Here is a 19481-nt window from a genome sequence, read left to right as displayed (position 1 = left end):
TCACAGGCATCACCACACAGCAGCACCGCGTAAACTACTCGAATGTAAATTACTGTGTTTGGGTGGACTCTTGAGGATTAGATTCTCTTACTACTACATAATAATTAATAATAAACACATTGGTTGTCCTCTAATTCACTCTGATCACCAATTTTCGAATAAACACATAAGAATTTGAATTTATTCTAGAACAATTTTGGAGTCAAAAAAAGATAAACGAAATTCCAAAAGGATTTTTCGAAAAGTATTAGCTGGAATGGAGCGATATTGCGAGAATACGTCTCTTCATGGTCTCCGTTATGTAGGAGACAGATCTTTATCAATTTTTGAAAGGTAATTAATCTGTATTACTGAAAAATTATTTACTCTAGCAAACAATTTGATAAAAATTGTTTGCTAGTTTGTTAATAAAAAACTAAATGAATGTTCCGCTCAAAATCAAACACTCTCAAAAAATTGTGTCCACATACCTACCGCCAAATTGATTTATTTATGATCTGATGATTTACATACTATGATTATGTTATTTTTGTTCACAGAATGTTTTGGTTGATATCATTTTCCGTAGCCATAGGATTTGCAGCGTATTATATTACAAATATATTTCAAAAGTGGAATTCATCCCCGGTCATTATCAGTTTTAGTCCATTCGATGCTGACTTAAAAAGTATCCCATTTCCAGCTGTTACCATTTGCAATATGAACCAGGCAAAGAAAACTGAGGTTAATAAAATTATAGCTGAAGGGTAAGTTTATTTATTATCTCGATGTAGTAGAAGTAGGCACTTTAGAAAAAGTTTAGTTGTCATTGTATGGATAATTAAATTCATTTGAAAGAAGTAACTAGGTTGGGGTTTTTATTCGTTCACTAATAAGGAGGGATCCGATTCCATGATCTCAATCAGTTTACTCGAACCACGTCTTCAATTTGATTATAAGGATTCAATCTGCTTACTTGGAACTTCACCGAGACACTGGAAGCTGTAAAGAATGAAAATAACGATTGAAATAAAAATGAAGAAAAATATACTTACCATTAAGAATACTGTAGACTGCTGATTTTGAACTAACTATATTGGCGGATTCTGTGATTTCGGTGTGCGTTGAAAGTATGTTATTGACGGAATGGCCAAGAAATGTGTGAAGTTCATATTCTCTGGGAGATTTAGAAGAAATATTGTGATATATTTCGTTGTAAGGTTGGAGAATGAAAACTACTAGCGTACTCTAAGTTATAAACATAAAATATAAAAATAATACTAATGTCTAAAGTTTATCAATTAAATATAAACAGTTGATATTTATTACGAGACATTAGGTGTGTTTTAACATGTACACCTTGCAAGGTATTAATGATTGTTCCATTAACCAAATCACAATATTATTATCATTGTCATTGGTGTTACTAAAACAGGGTGAGTTGGCATTGGAAAGGGGTGAATCAAGGTTGATGGTAATTTCTGGCTATCCTCCTTTGTATTTAAAATGTATTCAGATCATTTTTAATACAAGTATAATATATAAAAGTCTGAGTTAATTTTTAGAAATCCAAGGGATTTAAAACTTTTGGATGATCTTTGTGTTGGCAATAAATCTAATCAACAACCCGACAATTACACTGAACAATATGATTGGAAGAATCTAAGAAATTTTCTCATCAGGGTAAATACTTTTATGAAAATTTAGGTCTAGTAGTAATTTTTAGATATATTTTAGGTAGGTAGCTCATGCAATGAAATGATGAAAGCTTGTAAATGGACTAACGACAAGAAAAATTGCGATGAATTATTCAATAATGATTTAACAGACGAAGGTTTATGTTGTTCTTTTAATCGACTTCCGTATAATAAAATATTTAGAAATCCGTGAGTGGATTACGGCAAATTATCTGGTTCATATTTCAAACTTTATTGTTATTCTAGAAATGAAATTTCACTTCTTAATCAAACTTATCCTGAAAACGTTTACGATTGGAACCCAGAAATAGGATTTTCTAATGTTGGTGACTACGATAATGAAAATATGGTACCTAGGAGACCATTAGGTGATTATATTTTCATAAATGGTACCTTTGAATATTAAACTAATGATAATTATAAATTTTGAATTGTGCATCCCTATCTATTCTAAAAGTATCAATTCATTATAGATGGTTTACTTTATATGAAGTTTCGAACATAAAAACTCAAGACTCAAAGTTAGTTTCTATTGTAATTGTAAGAGTGTTTATAAATTATTGACCAATCCAAGTTTTATTGTTGTAATTGATTGAATATTGTATATATTTAACACTAAAACGTTTTGGTGAAGTTTCGATACGGAAATTCATTCATGATTTATAGTTTTGGACATAGCATTTGATCAAATAAGAAGAGAAGATATAGTGCTAGGAGTAGATGTCAAACAAAATGAACTTTTTAGATTTGATCACACATATACATACACAGACAGGTGACACTAAATAAAATTTAGTAAAAATAGTTTTACGAAATATTATCTACCTAATGGGCTCTTTAATCCGGTGGAAAGTCCATACAGAATGTTTGCCTTTAGGATTTATTAAAGAGTTCACCCAAACATTATCCTTAGCATGTCCAAGGTTTACCCATGTTTCATCCAGGTAGTAAATTCTCGCTTCCACACAATTATTTCTGCCTTGTCTAATAATAAACTATTCCTTCTTCGTTTTTTGTATTGAAATCCCATTTCTTTTAATAATTAATATAAAAAGTCTTCATCTTTGTTAATTACTATCAAAACTTAAAAAAAATCATCATTGAATTGTTAATTTTTTTTGACGGCTACTTTTTTGAGTCGACCTCGGACGATTCGGTAGACATTTGAAGTAGATACTCCCGAAATATTTACCGTTCTGGAAATAACGTCATCAACAGTCTTATCATCATTTTCTTGCATTTCATTTTTATCAATATTCACAATCATTTCTTTTTTCCCACGCGACTTTAATTAACAAGAATTAATTTAATCTTGAGGATATTTCACTGGAAATTGCCCATAAAAACTTTGAACAAAAACACCTTTTGTACTGCATCAAAGTCATGTTTTTATTTTCAATTCTAATGGAACGTGAAGCTTTGCACTAAGAATTTTTCAAAACATGAAAAATCAAACAATGTGTCACAGAAAATAATTTGTGGGGGTGAAGGGTTGTTGCTTATTCCTTACATACCTTGAATAAGAAATTTCAAAATGAATATTCCACACGCGTGAATAATGTAACGTTTTTCGTATCTATTTAAACTCTTTCTATTCGTGTAGTAAATTAATAAACACTGTCGCAAAGTTCTAGAACAAAAAGAAACAAATGATATAAATAAATAGACTTTCCAAGAAACTATTTAGGAGAAATACTGTAAATAGAACGCCTGCTACTGCAAAAAATATATACAAATAAACATCAAACCATGCCATGCGAATTCGCCGAATTTTTAAAATAGGTAGTAGCTGGACAGGGCCGGCCTAGAGAATCATTTTACGAACTTGTTCGTAATAATATTAAAAGTTTTTAAAATCAGATACTGATCAAACAATGGCCAATAAAATAAACAATGTTTTCTTAAAATTAGTGCTTTGCGAAATGATTTCGACACACTGTTGATGAAATTTGCCTTATTAGATATAATTTTTCAGGAGCTGGTGCTCATTTGGGTTTATCTGTTTTACTAGATGCTCAAATAGATGAGTACTATTGTTCTTCTACCAGTAGCGTAGGTTTCAAGGTAAGTACTAAAGAAGTTATGCTTTTTCCAATTGAGATATGTTCATCAATTTAATTAGGAAACAGATAAACAATCTCATTTTTTAGATAATTGTGAGTAATCCTATCGAAACACCTAAAATGGCAGACTATGGAACACTTTTGAGTCCTGGCGTTGAAGCAAGATTTTCTATAAAACCATCTATCAGGGAAGCTTCTAAAAATCTTAGAAGTATACCGCTCCAAAAAAGGCAGTGCTATTTTGCGAGCGAAAGAAAACTTGTCTACTACAGGTATAATTTCTTTAAAACCTTTCAATTCAATAAAATAATGACTGGGACAGCTTTTTACCCGTGAAGTGATTGTTTTGTCTAATTAGTTCGTGTTGAAGTGAAATTAATAAGAGGTCTTTGATAAATATAGAATAAATTTTTTTGTGGAGACTCATCAAGGAAAGTATAGCAACATTACCAACTAGTTTTGTTATTATTTTTAGTAATACTTTCATTTTTTAGGAAATACACACAGGTGAATTGTCTCCAAGAATGTTTAAGTACATTTATTTATAATAGATGTAATTGTTCTCCTTATTATTTGCCTAGTAAGTATCTACATTTGTGTTAAACATTGAACCTGAGAGTTGTTACTTAATTTATTTTCGAGAGTTGTCTAGAAAGTTCACAACCTAACAAAGGAGCAAGATATCTCTTTCTATAATCATTTTTATTTTTGAATATTGTCTCCTCTTAACCGTTTGTCGTCAAAATAGGCGTTCACATATACGATAACGTCCTCGTCTGAAGAAAATCTCTTTACTACAAGCGCAACTTTAAGCTTAGGACATAGGGACCAGGTCTGGTGAATACGGTCGACCAATTCGAAGTGCAACTCGTTATTCTAGTCATGGCAATCTCTGAAGTGTGAGACGCTGCTTACTTTATTAAAAAATGATATTCTCTTGTTATTGTTTCACTTTTTTGAAGATAGTCGATGAATAGAATCTCATGACCATCCCAAAAAATGGTCGTTGTCACTTCTCTCGCTAAAGGAAACGTTTTGACCTTTTTAGGAGCAGGTTCGTACTTTGCAATCCACTGTATTGACTGTTTTTTTTTTCATTTCAGGAGTGTAGTGATGGATCCAGGTTTCATCTAAAGCTTAAACGCTCGAGTAGCTTAATAAGCATGCGTTATTCTTCATTTAGTATAAATCAAGTTCTTTTCTTTGGCGAACTCATATTTCTATTAGATGCTTTCGTATGGCTTCTAGAAAATTAATGTACAGTCTATACAGCATATCGTCGGTTTAAATCGCAAATGGCTTATCTCCAAAAACGTAAATTATTCAGGGGAGAGAAGAACGAGATGTGTGGATTTCAATGTAAACATTTACTTACCTACTTTTAACAATTGCAGTTTTATAAAAAACGGGGGGTGAATAACAGGGGAACTGGGAAATTATTGTTGATGTTTGGTTTATAATACATGTCCTATTTAATTTTGAGCAGAAGTGTTTTTTCAGACTTAATGCCCAGCTTCATATTTTTTATATTTAGTCATTTGAGGCTATGATAATTAACGGAGGCACATCTTCCACTCACGTATTTCTTTATATTAATAAGGAGTTAGGCCAATCGCGTATTATTCTAGAATGCCAATCGCGACTTGCAATTTTTGGCGGGAATTTCAACATTTCAGTTATTAGGCTTTTTTTAGTCGATGCGCCTGGTAATGTGGAATGTAAACCGCATAAAAAGTCATTTTAGGAGAAAAGTGGAGTTAGGCCATTTGCGATTTAAGTCGACAGACAATATGTTTCAAATTTGAAGACGCCACGTTGTTTACTATTTGTTTGGCAGCCATCAATAGTGAACGTTTTCAGTGAATTTGTAAACATGGAAAAAATTGGTCATCGTTATGTGACATACTTTTATTTGAAAGGATTTAGCCCAACCAATATAAAAGCTGAGCTAAATTCCACTCTGGGTGAGATTTCTCCTTCGTTATCAACAGTAAAATATTGGGGAGCAGAGTTTAAACGAGGCCGTACGTCCTGCGAAGACCAGTATCGCAGAAGTGTTGAAGAAAATCCACAAAGCGGTACCGGGTGATCGTCGACTTGAGGCATTTCAAAAAGTGCGAAAATTTAGACATGAGAAAGCTGTGTTCAAGGTGGATACCGCATTTGTGAACAATGGAACAAAAATAACGTCGTGAAAATGTTTCAATCGAGTGTTTGGCAATGTTTCACAGAAATAAAGACGAATTTTTACGCTATTTCATTAATATGGATGAAACGTGGTTCCATCACTTCATACCTAATACAACAGAACAATGGACTAAAAAGGGAGACCGGCTCCAAAGAAGGCAATGACCACTCCATCTGCAGGCAAGGTCATAGCGTCGGTTTTTTGGGATGTGCGTAGGATATTTTTCATTGACTATCTTGGAAAAGGAAAAATTGTGAACGGAGAATATTATGCAAACTTATTGCAACGTTTGAGCGAAGAGATCAAGTATAAACGGCCGATTATGAATAAGAAGAAAGTGCTTCATCAAGACGATGTTCTAGCTCACACATCCGTTATTGCAATGGCCAAAATTAATGAATTAAACCTTCAATTGCTACCTCTTGCAGCTGATTCGCTAGATTTAGCGCACTCGGATTATTTTCTGTTCCCAGACTTGAAAAAATAGCTCAGATTTTCCAACAATAAATGAATGATGTCGGCAGTTAATGGCTATTTGAAGGAGCTCGACGATTCGTGTTATAAAAAGGTATCGAACTTGATGAGCCATGCTGGAAATGGTGTGTTGAGCTAAAAGGGGAATGAAATGTTGAAAAACCTATTAATAGCACATTTAGGCTAATTATTATGTTGAGAAATAGCTCAAGCACAAGTACCTTAGTAATGTTGTTATGATATGACGTCATATATTTAAGTTGCAACAAAAGTATGACTTAAAAACTATACATAATCTCATTTTTATACATTACTAAGTCTACGAACACGATTGTTTCGTTTTACATTCATGATAACTTGTTTAAGCCAATAAACTCTGTAGATTTAGATATATTTCAATACAGATCTTGTAGAGCTCGACTACTTTTTAAAATTGGCGCCGGTATATGACGTCAGAGCGTTACATCATTACCATTAGCCAGGGCACTGATTTAAATTTCAGAATAGTACTTAGTACTCAGTGTGAAAGTAAGAAAATCTTCACGAATATTTGGATAGTCCTTTTATAATTAATAACTAGAATAATTATTGATAAATATTTATTTTTCTCAGGATAGCGATTTGAACTAGTTCTCTTAGTGTATTCTGTTACGTATATATTCCATTTAACCATTGTTTCTTTTAAACATTTGCCGCTTCTATTTGTATATTTTCTATAGTTTGAAATCAGTTCGAGCAAATAAAAATTACTACACATATGAAGCATGAAGAATTTCATCATTAATCTGGTGTTTTCTAGCGTTTCTTCGAATAATCAAAACACGTTTTAAAATCTCTCTTTTTAGAAAACTTTTCCATGAGATACTGTCAAGAAGATGATGATGTTTGCGTAGAGGCAGCCAAAAGTAAGAAGTTTTAGATTTCATCAATAAACTTGATTATGAATCGGGACATTAAAGGGGGATTTCGAAATCGATGTCACTTGGGGTATTTACAGGGCGAAAGGTCGATGTCAAAATGGCATTAACGAGGCAGGGCAAGAAATCTATGTCTGTCTCTACTACAAATGCAGAATATTATACAGGATATTTCAAAAAAAAATGCTATTGCTGTCAAGAGGTTTAGATAGACAGAGAAAGATACTATCGATGCCAAAAGGAGTATCGAAAAAAAGGCATTTTTGTTTTGTTTCAGTCTGATAAAGCGTAAGAACACTCGAAGCACACATTATGCGAAATTTATCTCACAAACGAAAAAGCTCACTGGATTTACTTGAAATTTACATTAAAATTCTGAATGTATAAAGCCCGATTAATTTATAATAAATTTTGTGAGCCCCTTGTACATTATACCGTGGGTTTCACTTGAAATTGACATTAAAATTCTGAATGTGAAGAGCCCCATGAATTTATAACGAATTTTGTATGCACCTTGTACATTATACCAAAATTTTCTCTCTCACAAACGCTCAATGGATTTTCTTGAAATTGACATCAAAATTCTGAGTGTGGAAAGCCCAATGAATTTATAATAAATTTTGATATGATCGAAGCACTCGCAAGATTCTGTGTAGATAAATCAATAAATAAATAAATGAAAAATGTCAAAATCAAAACACCTGCCAAAATTCTCTCTAAACTCTTTTTTTAAATCTATTTTCAGATATAGTAGATAAAGCAGATCACGGAGAGTAAAAAAGTTATGGAATATACGATAAATCCTGTAATTAATAAAATTATTTTCAGAGACAATTGTTATTGTTACGAAGAATGTAATTCGGTAAATTACAAATGGAAATTGACATTTAGCAAGCTGAGTATGAATGTGTCGAATAAATATGATTTTCTCAACAGCACCCTTGAGTCGTGAGTAATTTATTAAACGATCAATATTGCCTTGAGTCACGGCTTCGATATGTTAGTCTTTGCTGGATGTTCTAATTCCGTGTCAAGAACAAATCCCCGCTGATCGCTTTTGTTAATGAGTGAGAGCTTCTGGCAACATATCTGAGTGAATCCCTCGCATATTTGTTTACATTTTATCAGAGAACACGCATGCTAAAGGCTTGATATGGTGCAAGAAATGTGCAAGAAATTGCATGCAAGGTCAAAATATTGTATAGATGAATAATGCACATTGCTTGACATTACTTAAACTTACCTAAATTTTGCTTCAATATTTTGTGACCAGTTTAAAAATGATGATAACAAAACTAAGTTAGTAAGTAACGAAATGAAAAAGTGGATCAGTGTCAATAATTATATTTGCTGCTGCCTTGGTTTTGGAGCCTGATGGATTAGTTGGTTGCCAAAGCCAAAAGTAACTAGATTTCTCCCTAGAACGGCACCAAACCGATGATGTTGCAAGTGCGAGATCTTTCATGCAACAATCAGCTGAACTTCATTTGCGCATGCTTTTTATCAAGAAATATTGCGCTTTGCATTGCATTGCATATTGTATTGCATCAAGTAAAACGTCCGTGATATGGGAAAGGGTGCACAAGCTTCCTCACGTAGATCACGTCTGTTTTTTAAATACACTAGCCTTCATTTACCAATAACAATTTGCGTAAGTTTTCCACCATATTCAACCAAAGTTTTATCACGACATGATCGTTAAATCTCACGAAACTATGAAAGTAGCTAATTGTTACGTGCACTTTGCTATTCTTGGAAGAAATGAGTTTCTGATCTGCTGATAGCACATCTCTCGCCAAGGATTTCTTAGTTATATTATGTTTTATTTTCCTCAGGAGCTTCTCAAATGGTTATTCATTCATTTTTAACTAATTTTTGTATGTTTTATCGTCTAATTTTATAGCTGAATTATGTTTACTCTTGTACTATTTAGGCAGGTAGCTCTATTCTTGCCTAGCTTTGTTATTTACATTTTTGAGCCGCATACAAATATTAAATGAAATGTGAAGTTAGTGGTAACCATGATGTAATGGCAAGAGACTTACATAATGTCAAGCGACGTGCAATATTCGTCTATATCTTGCACGTTGTCTTGCATCATGTCAAGCGGCCTTTTGAAAAATACGCGCAAAAGGCAAACCAAACGTTCTATCTACTGCTGGTTTGAAGTAAAACTGGACAACAGAGTATCTTTCCTAGACAGATGCTTACAAACTGATGCAGTATTGCCAGTACCTAAGTTATAATTAAATTCCTGTATTTTAATTCTCACGCCTCGCCACGTGATGGTTCCAAGCATTCAGTGCAAACCAGAACAAGTTTTTCAACAGACCGTATTGAATTCCTGAACATACAGGATGTGCTATAAATTTTTCCACTTTCTCAATTGTTAAGAAGCCCACGTTCACTAAGTCGGCATGTCAATAAACAAAATCGTGGATTTCGGAGTAGAGAAAACCACAAAAGACCTTTACATTCTTCACTAGTGACCCGGAATTTTTTTTAAATGCACGTGGCGATTCAGTAATTGTACATATATGAAGATGTTACGACATTTTTCCTTCCACCACAATTAGATCTTTCTGAGGGTTACAGCTACTTTTTATACAACCAAATTACAGATTACCTGAATTTAAAGAAATGTTCTCGACCAAATTGACTTTTTCACAGCCCAGACCCACCTCCAGCTGATTTCTTTTTATGGAGTTTTTTCAAAAGTTGATTCTACATGAATGAACCCAGATCAATATTCCAATTAGAGGAGAACATTCGGCAGAAAATGAGTAATATCCCGGTGGCTATGTGTTGAAAAGTTTTCGAAAATATAAGGGCCAGGTTTTAGGAATGCCAGCGGACATTTGAACGATATAATTTCTTTATATCAAAAATTATTTGATTACAATGTGTTTTTTTTCATGGTAATTCCAAAAACGTAAAAATTTATAGTTCACACTATAATATAGTCCTCATGTCTTGCTAGCAAGAAATAATGCAAAAACGGCCGCATTTGGTTCTTCCATCAAGATAATGCACCAGCTCACAATTGCCAAAATAGACTCTATTCTCCAAATTTAGTCCTCTGGGATTGAGAAAATTAATACTTTTTAACAATGAAGGCTTTTTGTGAGAGTTATAGAGTTTTTTTGTACCTTCGTGCACTCTTCTCGTATCAAATTCTATCTGTTATTTTAACATTCAGATATTTTTTAGGAATGGCTTGCTTCTACTTCATTTTTTCTTTGACGAAGTGCGATTCGAAAAAATAATGAAAGATCGTTTATACAATTTAACTGACTTAATAGGTATTATTCTATGATATTTTCAGAACTGAAGTGTTTTAAACTTATAATTTTCAGCTTATATTGGTGGACTTCTCGCAGTGTTTCTAGGTTTCAGTATTTTCAGTTTTATAGAATTAATTTACTACATCACTTCGAGTTTGATGCACGTTTTTTTTTCGTACATTGAAATGAAAAATATTGACCGAAATCGAAATTAAAAATATATTGAATTATTCTAATGTGAAATATAATTTTCGTGGAATAGTTTAGAATAATGTGAGGGAGTATTGGAAATGGAAATAATAAAATTCAATCAGCAAGAAGAGTCACTGTTTATTTTCTTCCACTTGATAATAACTTCCTTCCTATCCAATTTTGTTATATATTTTTTTATTATAGTAAGTTAAAATATCTTTGGGTATGTGTATATACAAAGCTATTTGAATATTTTTCCCCTTAAATCTTTCTACGTTTATTCATAATGTAGTGAAATTTGGAAACTAGTTATTACTATGTAATCTCATTGAAGAGTTGCGCAGTTAAACTAACAAGTCCTCTATCTAAACTCTTTTCTCTACCATATAAAGATGTCTCTTCTTGGTAGATTGAAAGCTTGCTCAACACTCAGAACTCATACCAAAAAAAGAGGACAACAGCCGATTTCCAACTTCCGTCTGATGGGCTTAGTTCCAGCCATTGTCAAGGTCATGGAAAAAGTCGTTAACCAGCAAATCTTGATATATCTTGAATCTGCTAATATCATTAGCGACCATAAACTTCTATGTCACAAACTTATGGATTGAAGCTGTAGAGAAATATGGGGAATTCAGAGCAGCCGACTAGACATATCGAAGATTTTGGACAGCATTTGGCATGATATACTTCTAAATAAGTTAAGATCGTACGGTTTATCGTCCTCAACCATCGACTAGCTTAGTAGCTTTCTCAAAGACCGATCCATCCAGGGCGCTATCGATGAAAACAGATTTGAGGTAAATAATGGTGTTCCTTAGGGATGTATCTAATCACCTACTTTCTTTTTCCTGTACATCAACGATCTACTCGAAAAAACTGCAAATCAGCCGCTCAAATAAACTTGGCAAATCCCCCCCAAATCCGTAGGCAGCAATAGATCACGACCACCAATACCAATCTTGAAAACATTGTGGAGCGGGGTGGAAGTAATCTGATTGAGTTTAATGCAGCAAATATCCAGGCTGCTGGTTTTACGAAGACGGCTCACACTGTAGCTCAGGATTTGGTCCCGTCTGGATATAGAATATCACTATTACCGCAAATTCGTTTTTGGGTGTTAAGGAAGGAAGACATAGTCATGTAGCCGAATTCGCTAAAGAAGCTTCACAAAAACTTGGAACCCTTTTTAAGACCATAAAGCTATACACTCCGCAACAGCTTCTAATCCTCTACAAAGGCTCAGACTCGTCCCTCTTTGAAGTATTGCTCGCACTTTTTAAAGCTCGGTTTCCAAGCATACACCGAGGATGCTCGACTCAATACAGAAGAGAGCAATTCGGATTATAGGCGAGTTGACCAGAAACAGTTTAGAGCACAAAAGAAAGGTCGCTGACCGGAATATGTTTTACCGATACTACCACGGCAGATGCTCTTCCGAGCAATGCAGGATAATCCCACCTAGAGCAGTATTTAAAAGATTTACCAGACAGGCAGATGTGGTTTATGAACACCGAGTTCGCCTACAGACGTTAATATAACGAAAAAGTGCAAGCCTGTTAAATTAGCTTCCAAGTTATAATTTTAGAAACAATTGGTGAAGAACATGCTGCATTAGTTTATTGTCAAATTAAAGTCGGTGCGTTTGAACAAACACTTATAGGAAGAAACTAAAATTACTCGATTCATAGTTTAGTCGATTTATCGGTTTGTATCTAGTGGTTTCATTGAATAATGTATTTTATTTTTTATATTTTAGTGTATGAAATTGGTTACGAAAGCTTCTGGTAAGTTTATATATTTGCGGTGTGTATAAAAGATATCGACGAGACTTCTGGTCAAAAATGTTTAGATTTTTATGAAGAAGTAAAAACTTTTACAAGGAAAATCATAAAATCATCCCCAGTTCTTTTCAAATGAAATATCAACATTAGAAACAATCCTAATGAAAATTAGCAGCGATCGAGATTTTCCAAATACCAAAAGGACCTCACTTGATGGTGAAGAAATTAAATTAAGACAAAAAATACTTATCCTTAAACATGGAATATATGCTTGCATAGTATTTTCTTCAGATTTAAGATGAGGAAGCGGAATAATTTTTTAAAAGAAAGAAATTATACCTTAGTTTGGCGAACTAAATATCTGCGTTAAAAAAGAGAAATTATAACTAATAGATTTATTATTTAGATAAGACCTGAATTAATGCAGACAAAGTATGGACTTTACAACTTCCAGAACTTTCCTCTGGTAAATTTGAGTGTTTTATTATCCTACACATAGGATAAGAAGACAGTTTTATCGATGATGGTTTATTCTTTATTCTTCGTATCAAAACAGGCTGACGATTAGTAGTAGTATGCATTGTAATTTTCACATTTCATTAGTTTATGTAAGACAGTACCAAAGATATAAGTAAGGAATGGGACATTTAAATAATACAGTAAGAAGTACAGCTAAATTGATATTAACCATAATAAATTTTAAGCAAAAGCAATACTTCCTATTCTTCAATAAATATTTCAATTAATTTTTCAGATCTTACACTCAGTCAAACTGCTATTTGGAATGTCAATCTAACTATACATTTGAAAAATGTCAATGTATACCCTACTATTTGCCAAGTAAGTCGTATGTAAATCATTCAGACGTAGATTGTAGATTGGTCAACATATTATCTATTTAAGAAAGAAAAATCTTCAGACATTCTCAAGCTTTATAGCAGTTGATAATGTTAGTTTTCAAATTAAGGGATTATTGTATGTCCACTGATCCGCAAACTTCTAAAACTACAAGTTATTTATAGTTGTTGTTCAGTTTTGAGTATTTCCCAACCTTTTTGTGCCTCACTTTAGCCTGTATAAAATTCTTATGCCCCCCCCCTATGCACTACACATAAAAAAATTAATTTTTTACTAAAGAAACTTCTTCTTCTTATTCATTTTTAAGATCTCTTGATCTGTTAGCTTTGCAGGTTCCTCTGTATCAGTTTCTGGGAGGTGTCCATCCATATCTTAAGTGGTCGTCCGGGTTCTCTTTTCCCTATTGGTTTCCCTCTTCAAGTACATTGCATGGCAGTCTACTCACTTCCATTCTTTTCACGTGGGCGTACTTGTATCTTTTTCTTTGTCTCCTCCATCTTACGATGTTTTGCACTCCACATTGTTTCCTGATGTCAGTGGTTTCTATTTCGTATGTCATGATTGGCCTGATACAAGTCTTATAGATCCTAACCTTGCTATCGTTTCGCATGTATTCGTCCGCCCATATTATCTGCGTTAAGAGCCCGATATGGCAATCGCTTTGTTGATCTGGCTTCTTAGGTCTTTCACTGGGTCGTGATAACTGGACAGGTCCATACCCAGATATTTAAATTGTGAGACTTGTTCGATGATTTTGTCCTACCAGCTGACATCGTATGGACTTTTTCGCAAAGGTTATGCTTCTCGTTTTTTTGTGGATATAGTCATGTTCATCGCCTGGCTGACCTGGCAGAATTTGTGTAGTTGTCTCTGTAGGTCGTCCTGCGTTTCTGCAAAATAGTTGCATCGTCGGCGTAGCATACAATGCTGAACCTTTTATTCTGTCCTTTTCGGTATCCCATATTTAGTGATTATACTTCCTCTATAATTGTGTCCATTAAGAGATAGAACAGAAATGTGCTGAGGCTGATGCCTCCTGGTGTTGGTATCTCTTCCGTATAAGTGTCTCCTGTCTTTACTTTGGTCGTGTTGTTCATATTGAGACTAAAGAAACTAAACTAAAATACGATTTGGGAATAAATCACTAGGTAACTGTTAACTAAGCACAGTAAATAGTGAGGAAATTTTTATAACATGTAATGAGAAATTGGAATTCAAATTCCAAATAATTTTAATAGGAATTTCTCTATATTAATTTATTATGTTGATTTACTGAGGTCATTGTGCTTGATGCTTCCTGCATCGAGATTTTATATTTGGTTAGCGTCAGTCTCAAGTTTTCCACTATCAGCTAAATATGAAGATGGAAACGGTAGCAATAGTTTTGATGCATATTTTGTTGCTTTTGTGTATTTTATTTCTGTTTCTTCACAAAGCCATACCATACATCCTTTTATACTGAATAAAGTTCCAACTGAATCATCATTTTGCAATCCTACGAGTTCTTCTTGAGATACCAAACAAATTTACTAACATTGTTTGCATCATCTATGTTAATAAATCAATTTGTTTTGAATCAGAAAATATTTCTTTTAAATCAGCATATAGAATATTTAAATAATTGATAATAAGTTAAGTGGTATGAGTCACTTCAGATTTTTGAGGCCAAGAAACTCAATAAAAGTAATGTAACCAAATATCTTCGCTTTTGCATCGACAAGAGTTGTATTTGTTCCTTGATTTAATATGTTTAGTTTTTCCAAGATAATAAAAATAAAATCAAGTACTCACTAATTATATCTTTATAATCTATATATTTAATGAAGAAATGAGGAAAGGAGCTTCTAAAACAGTTTTTACGGATACTTATTTCAAATTAACATCAACTGTAAGCTATGAAATTCTGTCGATCGACAATGTATGGCATCCAAAAGTACATGAAGAGATTAAATCCTTTATTGAGGATTTGTTAACAGATTATAGTTTAGTACTTTTCTAAAATATTGAGAAAATTGAAGTTCGTAAAAAATAAAATATATTGTAGGAAACAAATCAATAAAAGCCTGTGGTCGTAAGGATCAACTGTGCTCATCTGATGCAAAAGAAAACATGGAAAAAGTGACTGGAGTTGGGTAAAGTTTATCTTTTCAGTATTAGTATCTAATTAGTTATAAGGATGAGTCTTACTTGACTATCAACGTCATATGTTGATGAAATGACGACGTTTCCACCTAACCAGCAAAAAAAACTTTTCTACTTCCTTTGGCAAAAGGACTCAGCATTAGCTCGTTATTAAGCCACTGCGCTGCTAATGGTCGGATAGTGGAATTGGCTGGGATTCAAATACTTTCCACCTATTGTTATTCGTTTGTAGCTTAAGAAGTATTAGTTTTGATTTTCCAGCTACTTAACACCTTCTTTACGTATGTAGACTCCACCCGAAGAAGGGAGTTTTATGCCCAACTTCCCAAGTTAGCACTACTGCTTCGAGTTACTTGAGCCTTTTAAGGTGGTATTGAGTACTGAGACTAGTAGTTAGCTTGGCGATAATACTGTTTTCTTTCAATTTAAACGTATCTATTTATTTATTGTAGAGCTAGTTGTTCCTGTTTACCAGGCTGTTTTGGATTACAGTTCACAGAATCTATATCGGTCGGGAAACTCTCAAGGGTAATAAATACTACTGCATTTGGCGAAGATTGGAAAGTTAACGTTACACATTTTGAGTAAGTAATCTTAATGATTCATATAAATGAACGAGCATTGTACCCTCAAGAATTTATAGAGCTTTTTGGAAACTATAAGCACTTAAGACTTTTAGGAAACTATGATCTCAGGTCAGGTAGATCATTTATCAGCTGATTATGGATCCCAGAACGAAATTTTGATTACAGTTACTGAATGTCGCGGTCAATTCGGTAAAAATTTCAAATTTATGACCTACAAAAACTTGATTTTTATTACTTGTGCGTTAATTTATCCAAGTTATTTATCTATTAGGATGGTCTCAGAAGTATCTGGCCTGATTTAGAAATGGCGGTAGAAGCTTGAAAAATACTACTGTATTAGAAAGTACACAATCAATACAGCTTATGTTTCAAGTTTAAAAACACCAAGTTGTTTAGTATTTGGTAGCTATCAATAGTGAACGTTTTCAGTGAATTTGTAGACATGAAAAAAATTGGTCATCGTTATTTGGAAGGCTATAGCCCAACCAATATAAAAGCTGAATTAGATTCTGGGTCGCAGAGTTTAACGAGGCCGTACGACCTGCGAAGACCAGCATCGTCGAAATGTTGAAGAAAAACCACAATGCGGTAATGGATTATCATCGACTGAAAGTGCACGAGGTACCAGACATAGTAGGCATTTCTAAAAGTGCGGTACATGGCATGTTAACTGAAAAATTGGACATGAGAAAGATGTGCGTAATATCAGTGCCGCCTTTGGTCACAATGGAACAAATACAACGTCGTGAAGATGTTTACATCGCGTGTTTGGCAATGTTTCACAGAAATAAAGCCGAATTTTTGCGCCATTTCATAACCATAGTTAAAACGTGGTTCCATCACTTCACATCCAAAGCAACTTTATTCAATGGCAGATTTTCCAGCTAATTATTAGAAAGTAATAATTTTTATATGAGAGAGTCTTTTATTTTCCGAATCTGTATGCTAAGAATACGTAAAATTCTACAAAGATTTCATTATTTGAAGGAATAAAAGACACATTTTAATATTTCAAGAATACTTAAATATTTTTAGGAAAAACATGGCTGTCATACATTTCTACTTTGCCTCGTCTTATTTTCCTATAATCGAAAAAACGGAATTATATGGATTTACAGAAATTTTATGTGAGTAATTTATATTTTTTTCATTCGCAACTTTGATTTAATAATGATAATGACATATAAATAATAAATTAATTAAACAAATTATTCGTTTTAATACTTAAAGAGAGCCGACATCTACATACTTATATTTATGTTAATACCCGTACAATACCAAATAACTTTCTTCATTATCGCCACCGCTGTTTCGTCGATCGTTTTTTAAGTCTTCAATAGATGGTGCCACAGTTCATAAACTTTATTATACTAGAATTGCGTCATAGATCAATCACATCCTTATGATCGTTTTGATTGATACAACTTCCTTTAATTGTTTGGAAAAATAACTAAACGAAAGTTGGTTTTAAATATACTTTCATTTTTGATTATGGAAACAATGAGGCTTCAAAAAAAATAAGACAATCGACATTCTTTTAATGCATTCGAAAAAATATAAAATAAACATAAAGATAAATACATGTACGGACGTATATATTTGAATATCATATGCACCAAGACCCAAAGTATCTTTTTGTTCCCTTTTATTTCTGTGTTACTAGGGATTCTCAGTGCTTACAGCTGATCTATTAATCCACTTCTCTTAGAATGTGGGATGACTGTAGCTGCCAGAGATTTTCGTCTTCTATTTCAAGGTACAGTGCTCTGGAGTTCCTTAGTGTTTCACACTTCGAGAGAATGTGAATAGAGGTTTCGTTTTCCGTACAATATAATCTGCACGTTGCATTATCTGCTAAGTCCGACATCTTCAGGTGTCCATTGAGACAACAGTGCCCTAGATTTGTATGCCATTTTGATCTTTCATCTACACCTTCCAAAACTCTTAATTATTTTTTCTACATAATTGAATAAAACTGAATTGAATTGTTATTTTTCTACTTTTAGCTAATGTCGGTGGGTTGTTGGGACTTTGTATGGGTTTCAGTTTCTTAAGTGTAGTCGAAATACTTTATTTCATCACATTGAGATGGTTTCTTAAATGGATGAAAGATAGAAGGAAAAAAGAGAGGAAGAACAATCACCGACACGTGTTTATTAGAAATCAATATTCAAACTATCCGTTTTTGAAGTAAATCTATTAGGGAATCTAAAATAACAGCTGATTTATATCAAAATGACGGCTGTGGGGTAAAGAACGATTCGGTTGTTCTGCATTGTTTTTTGTTATGTTATTATATTAAGACTACTTCATAGATACTTTTTACATAACTTTCATTAGAGCTAATACAGTATTTTTGCAGTTTCAGCCAGTCTCACAAAATTTAAAAGACTTAGTTTTTTTAGAGATTAATTTCACTGTTTATCAAACATGAAGGTTGCAAAATGGCATCTGAAAGTTGCAAGGACAAAGTTGAAGCTTATGAAAAGAATTTTAGTCAGAATATTGCTCATTGCACATTAAACACAATACTAACACCACGTTTTCGGGTGGAAATTTCGGACTTCTCTAAATAGCAATTTTTAAGAAGTTCATTTGCAAAAAACTGGTAATTATAAAGTCTGAATAACTTCCCAAACCACATAGACACTTACTGTAAAAGCATTTGATTACCCACAGCGACCATTTTTAAATGGCATCAGCTGATTTTGACAAATCTTTAGATTGTTCAATTAGGAAAGTGCAGTAAATATCAATCAACGACGAATAGTCTATTCTTTTTTGCTTATAAGCTATTTTATTTTATGAAAAATTACATAAATCACACATTTTAACTCTTATTATATGACAAAACAGTTTTACTAAACAAAAAAATAAATAAAGTAAATCTACGAAATTACAAATAGAAGTTTTTATACAAATGTCATTGAAAGTGAAACTTTTAATCAGTCATTGGCCTCATAATAACAAACTTCAATGTTCAATAATACAGGGGTGCCACGATTTTTTAACGCCGATTAACGTTTGCTATTACAAAATTGGAAACATTGAAATACATAAAACCATTCATAGTTGCCGTTCGACGTCGCCATTTGTCGTTGATGACTTTCAACATAAACGAATTGTACCTTTTCCTGTCGGCTTTTAGTATTAATAGAAAAGAGCCAATCACATCCGTTTGCGTTTGTCACGTGGTCTTGTCTAATGCTCCCAATAATAAAACTCTTCGTTATAACTCACAAATACCGAAATACAAACAAAACCACAAAAATATCACGAAAACAAAAAGTAGTACAGTTAGTATATTATGGTTAATAAC

General features: G+C 33.2%; 1 protein-coding gene across 1 annotated transcript; it reads left to right on the top strand.

Annotated features, from left to right (window-relative positions):
- The first annotated feature begins 238 nt into the window (after positions 1–238).
- Positions 239–18356, top strand: LOC130441768 (pickpocket protein 28-like). Its single transcript, XM_056775554.1, has 12 exons — positions 239–333; positions 540–746; positions 1545–1662; positions 1717–1865; positions 1923–2044; positions 3652–3740; positions 3827–4011; positions 4234–4319; positions 15478–15565; positions 16028–16159; positions 17198–17289; positions 18169–18356. The coding sequence occupies exons 1-12, from the start codon at positions 257–259 to the stop codon at positions 18354–18356; spliced, it is 1533 nt and encodes a 510-aa protein (XP_056631532.1). The 5' UTR covers positions 239–256.
- Positions 18357–19481: the final 1125 nt, after the last annotated feature.

Source organism: Diorhabda sublineata, chromosome 3, assembly GCF_026230105.1.
Source record: "Diorhabda sublineata isolate icDioSubl1.1 chromosome 3, icDioSubl1.1, whole genome shotgun sequence".
Classification (NCBI taxonomy): Eukaryota; Metazoa; Arthropoda; class Insecta; order Coleoptera; family Chrysomelidae; genus Diorhabda; species Diorhabda sublineata.
The sequence above is the reverse complement of the archived record's forward strand: the minus strand, read 5'-3'. Positions and strand labels throughout refer to the sequence as shown.